Source organism: Marmota monax, unplaced genomic scaffold (genome assembly GCF_021218885.2).
Source record: "Marmota monax isolate L192 unplaced genomic scaffold, Marmota_monax_Labrador192_F-V1.1 WCK01_AAM20220418_F8-fsc00064, whole genome shotgun sequence".
Taxonomy (NCBI): Eukaryota; Metazoa; Chordata; class Mammalia; order Rodentia; family Sciuridae; genus Marmota; species Marmota monax.
Window position 1 is genome coordinate 9,892,432 of NW_026694542.1, and position 9,067 is coordinate 9,901,498.

The 9,067-nt window shown below is 51.6% G+C and overlaps 1 protein-coding gene across 1 annotated transcript; it reads right to left on the reverse strand.

Annotated features, from left to right (window-relative positions):
- Positions 1-992: 992 nt before the first annotated feature.
- On the reverse strand, positions 993-3,467 carry Epop (elongin BC and polycomb repressive complex 2 associated protein). Its single transcript, XM_046420438.2, has one exon. It carries the CDS (start codon positions 3,028-3,030, stop codon positions 1,891-1,893), a length of 1,140 nt encoding a protein of 379 aa, XP_046276394.1. The 5' UTR covers positions 3,031-3,467; the 3' UTR covers positions 993-1,890.
- Between the last annotated feature and the right edge of the window lie 5,600 nt (positions 3,468-9,067).

Consider the following 9,067-nt stretch of genomic DNA (forward strand, 5'->3'; position numbering starts at 1 on the left):
AAAGCAAGGAGCTTTTTAAAATCAGGGAGCCTGCCTTTCCCAATTCCTCCCACAAACATCATCCCTTCAGACCCAGTGCCTCCCTTCCTCTTCTCCTTTATTCTTGGGGGTCAAGATAGATACCTCTGAAACACGAAGGAATGGAAGGCACTCTCCCACCCTCCTTCCTCCTTCCAATGACACAGCTGGAGGGGGGAGGGGAGGTCAGCAGGGTTCATAAAGGCCAGATGTTAAAAGAGCAGTGCCCACCACACGCCCACCCCCACCCTGACCCCCAGGGAAAGAAAAATGAAAGGAGACAGCTTTGAAAACACACACAATTTTGTGGTCCAAAACACTTTTTCTCAAGAATCTGCTCTATGCAAACAATAACAACTTTTTACAAAGCATTTTCACAGAAAAGGAGACAAGTCCTTCCCCAGTGTTGTATGTGGGAATTATTCCCCCTTCACCCTGGTTTTGGGGGAAGAGGGAGCGCTATTCACCAGCGCAATATGGGCAGAAGGGTTCCACAACTGCCCCTCACCTCAGCCAGGAATCACCCTGAGACCTGGCCTCCTCTGACCTCACCTGGAAAGATGGAGGAAAGCGTTCATTCCGTCCCTCTACGACTCCAGGGAACCCTCTGGGCTGGGGCGTGGCCCAGGCCTATCTCTCCCCTCCGCCTGGAAAACAGAACCTCTGACCTCAAACCTAATCCCCTGGCCCTGCCCCCTTCGGATCCATCAGATCCCTGACAACTCCCGAAATGCCTGAGGCTAGAGGAGGAAGAAAGTACCTCAGCCCAGGTCCCATACAAACCCAAACTTTCCCCTTTCGAACCCCAGGGGTTAGGCCAAGAGCTCTTTCATTTAGCACTCTGTAAAAAACTGCTTGTTTTGTCTCCACCCTTTAGGGGGCTGTTTGGGTGTTCAAAGAACGGAATCAGGCCAGCCCTCTACTTCAACCCCCCTCCCATCCATGAATTTGTGGAGTGGTCCTCGAAAGGCAACTTGTTTGGTCTGACTTTATTGATTTCTTCCACCTTCCATTACTTTCCCTGGGACAGTCCCCAGCCCCTTCCCCAGGCAAACTCCTCAATGGGGCAGGGTCCCTCAGCACTGCCCCTCTTCCTATGAAGAGCAACTTGGGGAGAAGGCCAATTTACCAAGGTGGGGGGTGCTCTTTCACCATCAGTTTATGAACAAAAAGCAAAGAGAAATCTGAAGAAACTCCAAAACTGGACAAAAGGGAAAGAGGCTGGTGGCTGATATTGAAGATTTCACCAATTAAGGGGTCACTCCAACTTAGGGGACCCTAGGAAGGAAACAGGAAGGAGGTGATTTGCCCCCCTTTCCCTATCACAGATCTGGTGGTGCTAAGAAGGCTTGGGAAGGCCGGTAGGGAGTGAAGGGTTAAAGGCCTGGGCGATGGGGGTGGGGATGCCCCCGGGGCGCTGCCAATCACCTTCCCACCCCTACCACAGCCCCCACACCCCCAGGCTAGCCCTCCAACGCAGAAACAACCGGTTTGTCCATCACCAAAGTCTCCCCCACCACCCCCTTTTTTTTCCCCAGTCCAGAGCCAGCCTCCTTCTCTCCCCCCTGGGGTGTGAAGGCCCGGCCCCTGAGACCGAGGTGGAGGAGGGATTGGAATCTGTGTCATTCAGCCTTAAGGGGTCAAGCCTTCTCCCGACTCCAGCCCTCGGTTCCTCGGCAAAGATGAGTTGGAGGGAACCTCACTCCGACCTCTTAGGTGCTTAAAGCTCACTGTCATTTGAGGTCTCTCTGCCCACAGCCCAAAACACCTAAAGGAAGGGAACAGGCAAATGTGGGAAATGAGGCGGTCTCCTCAAGCCCGCGGTTTGGCAGTAGCCCCAATTTCCCAAACTTGGCAGAACAAATCCCACGCTTAGAGTTCTTCCAGGTTGACCCCCCAGAATTTGAGGCTAGGGGGCTCAGGAACGGCGGGTCCCCCTATCTGCCACCTCCATAAGGGGTGGGCAGGAGGGGGCTTAGCGTCTCCTTGTAGGCGAAGCGAAGATGCAGGCCCTAAGTCTCCGTCCTCCCGCACCACCAGGGCCGGAGGGCAGGGAAAGGCGTCCAGAAGGCTGAAGGTGCTTTTGGTGGGGAGTGTCGGTGCAGGGCGGCGGGGCTGCGCGCTCCGCTGGGGCGGAGGTGGCCGCCGGCGTTTCTTGGCTGCTCCCCGGGCCGACCCTTTCGCTGGCGGCCGCTCGGGACCCCGGCGCAAACTCGGAGTGTCCAGGGCGAAGCCCTTCGCATAACACCAAAGTTTCGACCGGCGGATCAGACGATCGAAATGTTCCTGGCGGAGATCGCCCGGCGCGGCCGGAGCTGCGCTGGCCGTCGAGGAACTAACCGCTGATGCCTCGGGGGCCGCCAGCGGGAGGTTTCCATCCACTGCAGCCTCCTGGCCTTGCAGGGATGGCTCGGGAGCCGCCCCGGGACATGCGGGCTCGGTGGAGAGGCCCGCAGGTGGCGGCGGAGGCCGGGAGCCAGGATCCTGAGGCGGGCAGGCGGCTGGATCAGGCTGGGACTCGAGATCCTGGTCTGGCCCAGGCGGAGCCGAGGCGGAGCTGGTCGAAGATTCCCGAGGACGCCGGGGATCCGGGCAGCGGCCCGGAGGTGCGTCGGAGCGAGCGCCGAAGTGCGGGAAGCTGCCTCCTCCCTCTTCCTCCTCTCCGCCGCCCGGGCACACCGCGACACCGGCATCCTCGCCCGCAGGGTATTTTGGATCGCTGAACTGCCCGGCCTGTGCCCCGAGGTACTTCAGACCATCCGGGGCCCAGCCGCCGGTGCACAGGGAGGCTCGAGGGCCCCGCAGCACCGGGGCCCGTGGCGCCAGCTCTCCAGGCCCCAGGCCCAGAGAGGACGCCCGGGGTTTGGCAAGGGCGCAGAAGGCAAGGGCACGCAAGCACAGCGGAGAGAACTCCTGTGTCCCCCGACGCGGCTTCCGGGGTGTAGGGGAGCAGGGCGACCCTCGCGGGGACGCCGGCACTGCCAGGCGGGGAGGGGGACACAGAGTCTCCATGGAGCAGCCTGAGGGGGTGCCCACTGAGGGGGCCCTGGTCCCAGTGGCCGGATGCCCTGGCTGCCCGAAGAGCCCACGGGGGAGGGGAACATCGCCCCCCCCTCGACGGGGAGGTCTGTGCTCACGGGCGCCCGGAGCCCGCTACCCCGGCCCGCGGCGCTCTGGCTCCCTCCTCGATCTCGTCACGCGGCCCTCCCGGCGGCCGGACTCCTGGGTCCCTGCGAGTCCCGGCGCGGCCAGCCGCCCTTCCTGCCGCAGCGTTCTCTGCGCAGCCCGGGCGAGAGCCCTCCCAAGTCGCCCGAAGCGCTGAGGCGGGGAAAACAAAGCGGCCGACGGTCGCCGGAGGCGGGAAGGACCCCGGCCCGGCACCCGGTGCCCGGGCCCAGGCGGCGGGGAGGGCGCCTTCCGCCCGCTCGGCTTCTTTCTTCCCCGCTGGCTCCCGGAGACCGCGTTATAGAGAACTGCCCCCTCGCTGCCCCAATACCAGCGCCGGGGCCGCGAGCCCGCCGCTGATTGGGTAGCACTGTCCGTGACGTTAGCCTCGACCCCACCCCTCCGGCGGCACCGCCCCCGTCCCCATTCCGCACACAGACACACACACGTGGACCCGGCGCGGCGGCGGCAGGGAGGGAAAGAGCGAGCGTGCGCGGGTGGGATCGCGAGGGGCCAGATGCGCTGCTGCACGTGGCCCAGTGGAGTCCTGGCATTTAGTCATCGCAAAGCAACTCGGTTTTTTCCCTTAGCGGTCATACTTTTCGCATCTGCAAAATGGGAACGTTCATATCTGCCTTCTTGGGACTGATGGAGAGCTATGTGAATCAACAGATATGAAACTCACATACAGTGTTAAGGGAAGAGATAAATGAGGCGATGGTGGTTTATAAACTGATCAGCAAGAATTCCTATAGGCAGAGAATTTCCAGCCGCAAGGACAGTGCCTGGCACACAGTGGACTCAAAAAGTGTTCGTTGAGGCCAGACGCTGTAGTGCACTCTGTTATCGCAGCTACTGGGGAGGCTGAGTGAGGCAAGAGGATCCCAAGTTCGAGGCCAATCTTGGTAAATTGGCGAGACTGTCTCAAAACATTAAAATAGCAGTGGGTGTAGCTCAGTGGTAAAGCAACACTGAGTTCAGTCACAATACTGGAAAAAATGTTTGTAGAATGAATTCAGTATGCATAAGCAAGATGCATAAAGGAAAAAATTAATTTGTGGGGTGTTATTACACTCGTGGAAGATGATAAATAGGTTTTCTCAGTACCTGTTTCCATTTCTCTAATGCAGTATCTTAAGTATACCCCACCTCTTAACAGAATTACAAAGGGCTTGCTCTGTAGCCACCCCTAAAGTCATACTTTGAGTCCTGAATTGCCAAAATGAATTGACGAGGTGGCTGAAGGGACACACAGACCCTCACTCTCAGCTCCCTCAAAGAGTGTAAAACAAGGAAAAAGTGAATTCCCACTAAATACTTTGATCATTCAGCACACAAACCTCAGCACATTCCATCCTTTTACCCTTCTTTAGTGTCTGCACAGCTTACTATTATAGGAAAGTCTGTGAATGTGTTTGTTCTTTGGTGTGTCTCTCCCATTAGTCTGGAACTGAGCTGATGCCCTGGCTGCCCAGAAGAGCCCACATGTGAGGGAAATACTTTGTCTTGATCACTCTATATCCCCACTGCCTAGATCTGTGCGCAGATGTAAGAGGAACTCAATGAATATTCGTGAATGAATAAATGAGTGAATGGAATCTCTCTCTCTTGATAAAAATCAGGTTGTTTGCATATGGCTGTTCCCATCTGCAGAAAAGAGAAATTGGTGTGTGATGGGTTGGAGGAAGAGGGTGGGAGGATGCTGGGGGAAGGGGGGACTTAAGGAGAAATATCCCATTCTGGAGCCAGGACAAGGAAGAGTTTCTGTCAAATGATGCATCCTGGCCTTCCCAGCAGTGACCATGGGGGCATAATTTTCCTACATGACATCAAATAACATCTGAGAAGAAAGGGATAAGATGGGTCTAATTCCCCCACCTCCCTTTGTCAGGATCTAGAGGTGAAAGGGAGGCCAGGGTTAGAGGGATGAGGCGGTGTGGTGTTTTATTGCTCAAAACAGTCATCCTCTAAGTCCTCTGCAGAAGACATCTCCAGGGCAGCTGTCATGAGGGAAATCCATGGGTCCTGCCAGGTCACTTGGCTAAATTTGATCTAGTCTCCAGGATTCCTGACTACCTCAAGAACCATGACCCAAACACACACACACACACACACACACACACACACACACACCACTACTTGAGGAAAGTTCTGGAAGGAAAGATGATGATATTCACAGCTTGGGGGGGGGGAGCAGAGCAGAGACAGACAGCAGTGCCAGATTTCTTTTGCTTGTGGGGCAAAGGGCACCTGCTTTGATCCAGCTCTTCTCTATTCTCTGGCTGAGATGCCAGAAGAAGCTTGGGCCCATATAGGCCCCTGGACTCCAGAGCCCCCCTGTCCCCAGGAGTCTTTCATATTTGCATTCCCGCACCTAACACAATGTTGACACAGGCAAGAACACCCAAGAAAATCTTCTGTATGAATAAATAGTGAATATTACATAACAGTGAAGATCTTCCTTCTCCCACTCCAAAAGCTTCCAGCTCCCCAAATCTGAAGTTAGCAGCTTTGGCTTTTAACAAGGGACCAGTGCTATTGAGAGTCCTTCCATAGAGGATGAATCCCCTCTGCTTCTACTTTCCCTTCGTCCCCTTCCTTTAACCAGGCACCCCAGCATACAGTCCGAGATTACTGAAGCAGTAGTCAGAGTGAGTTTCTCTAGATGCAATGGCCTGGGGTCATCAAGCCACCTTTTGCAGAAGCCTTGAACTGGGGACCAGCTGTGTACTACTGGGCAGATCATGTAGACACTCTGAATTGCAGCATCCCTCCCAGGGAAAGGGACAACTGCGGCTTCCTCACGATGTTGTTAGAAGGGCTGAAACACGAAGTGAGTGGTCACCATTACCCAGGCGGTCCAGCTCACCCGATGCAATTCCCACTGCCTACAGTAGAGGACACTCGACCCCGTTCTCGGCCTATGAGATGAGGAGGGCTACCACCTTCTCACACTCACCAAAAAAATGACAGACACAGCTTTTTGCTGGGTCCCCTATGAAACCTCCAGAATAGGGGCAGAAAGGGACCCTGGGAACCTGGATGCCAGCCCTTCCCCTTCTTTGGTCCATCTAGGCAATAATGATGGTGTTCAAGGATTTGGAAGCAGAGGACCTGCCTAACTGCACTTTTCCCATAGAAGGCACCTCAGGGAACTGCTGCAGATGTCAGTTCTATAATAATAACATTTTCGGCACTTTCTGCATGCCAGTCTCTGTTCTAAAACCTCTGATATTTAACCCCCATACTAATCCTATAAGATGCTGTTTTTTAAATGGACATACCATACTTAACCCACTGTCCAATTCAGCAATTTTAAGTAGATTTAGACTTATGCAACCATCTTAATAACTCACCTTTAGAACTTTTCTTATGAGATTCCTCATCTCCATTTGCAGTCAACTTGTGTTCCCAATCCCACCCCCTGAGACTAATCTACTTTCTGTCTGTATAGCGATCCCTTTTCTGCACATTTCATATAAATGAAATCATGCAATATGTAGTCTTTTGCACTTCTTTCACACAAGCATAACATTTTTGAGGTTTATTTGTGTTCTAATATGGATTAATAGTTTGTTTCTTTTTATTGATCAATAATATCATATTGTATGGATATACCACAATTTTTTTTCTAAAGAGAGAGTGAGAGAGATAATTTTTAATATTTATTTATTTTTAGTTATCGGCAGACATAACATCTTTGTTTGTATGCGGTGCTGAGGATCGAACCCGGGCCGCACGCATGCCAGGCGAGCGCACTACCACTTGAGCCACATCCCCAGCCCCATCACAACTTGTTTATTCAGTCACACTTGAATTGTTTTCACTTTTGGTTATTATGAATAATGCTATTATGAACATTTTTGGGGGTGGGTAGTGGGGATTGAATTCAGGGACACTTGACCACTGAGCCACATCCCCGGCCCTCTTTCGTATTTTATTTAGAGACAGGGTCTCACTGAGTTGCTTAGCACTTCCAGTTGCTGAGGCTGGCTTTGAACTTGTGATCCTCCTGTCTCAGCCTATTGAGCTGCTAGGATTACAGGTGTGCGCCACTGTGCCTGGCTACTATTATGAATTTTGCAATACCATTCTTTGTGTGGGGCTGGGAGTGTAGCTCAGTGGTAAAGTAGTTGCCTAGCCTGTCTGAAGGCCTGGGTTAAATCCCCAGTACCACAAAAATGCCCGAAAACACCAAGTCTTTGCAGGGACATAGGGGATATTTTTGTGTGCTCGTTTTTATTTTCAGTACTGGGGATTGAACCCAGGGGTATTTTACCACCGAGCTACATCCCCATCCCTTTTTATTTTTATTTTATTTTTTAAACTATTTTTAAAGATGTTGATGGACTTTTTTTAATTTTAATTTTTTTTTTTTAGTTTTTTCAGTGGACACAACATCTGTTTGTATGTGGTGCTGAGGATCGAATCCAGGCTGCACGCATGCCAGGCGAGCGCGCTACCGCTTGAGCCACATCCCCAGCCCAGACTTTTATTTTATTCATTTACTTATATGCTGTGCTGAGAATTTAACCCAGTGCCTCACTCATGCTAGGCAAACACTTTACCACTGAGCCACAACTGCAGCCCCCCTTTTTATTTTATTTTTGGTACCAGAAATTGAACCCAGGGGTGCTTAACCACCCTAGCCCTTTTTAATATTTTATTTAGAGACAGTATTTCACTGAGTTGCTTAGGACCTCACTAAATTGCTGAGGCTGTCTTTGAACTCACTATCCTCCTGCCTTAGCCTCCCAAACCATTGGGATTACAGGCATGCATTCCCCCCACTCCCAGCTTATCTGGGTTCTAAATAAGGACACTAAGGGAGAGAATTGACCTGCCTGAGTCATGCTGCTACCAAGTGGAAGAGCCAGTACTCAAACCAGGACAGTCAGGTGCTAAGTCCCCGCTGGTAGCCACTAGTTAACCTGCAAGGAGGAATCTAACAAAGAAAACATTTCTTAACTCCATCACACCCTGGCCACCACCTTGTTACCTATTCTTGCTTCCAGAATTCTCTGACAGACTCTGCTCAGGCCCAGCAGGGCTGCTTTGCCCCCTAGCACAAGCCCACACACTGCTCTCTTCCCCTGGGAAACTGGCCCCATGGTTAATAGCTTAAGTTCTGGACTCTGGGTTGTTCACATTCCAGACTCATCACTTTACCAGCTGTGTGATTTCAGACCAAGTTACTTAACCTCTGGAAGTTTTAGTTTCCTCATCTGTAAAACAGAAATAGCATCTTCCTTCATGCAATTAAAAATGTGTTTTATTATGGAAAATTTCAAACCCACACAAAACCAAACAATAGAGCATAATAAACCACCACATACCCAACACCCAGCTTCAATTCTTACCAATTCATGGCCAATGTTTTTTCATTCCTACCCCAACCAGCTCCTCCCCTGTCCCATTGTAAAAAAAAATAAAATAAAAATCAAACTTCAGGCTGGGGGTATAGCTTAGCGAAACTTATTTGTAGGAGTCCTTTGGGTTTGATTCCTGACAGCACATTTTCATTACTTCTTAAAGGCACAGACAGAGGTTTGTTTAGGAAAGTAGATACATACTCAAGAGAGAAAGGGATGGGGGGCAGTCTCTAAAGAGAGATGCCTTTGGGGTAAAGCAAGGAATTCACACTCAAGGGAAAATGCAAGCCATCCCCAGAGGGAGAGATAGTCCCCAGCAACTTTATTGAGATATGATGTATATTCAATAAAATTCTTCTTCTTCTTCTTCTTCTTATTATTATTATTGGTATTAGGTGTTGAACCCAGGGGCACTTAACCACTGAGGCACATCCAAAGCCCTTTTTATTTTGTATTTATTTTTTATTTTGGGGTACTGAGGATTGAACTCAGGGGCACTTGACACTGAGCCA

Bases quoted from the DNA above. Each gene is read 5' to 3' on its own strand.
- Epop (XM_046420438.2), bottom strand. From the start codon at position 3,030: ATGGAGACTCTGTGTCCCCCTCCCCGCCTGGCAGTGCCGGCGTCCCCG.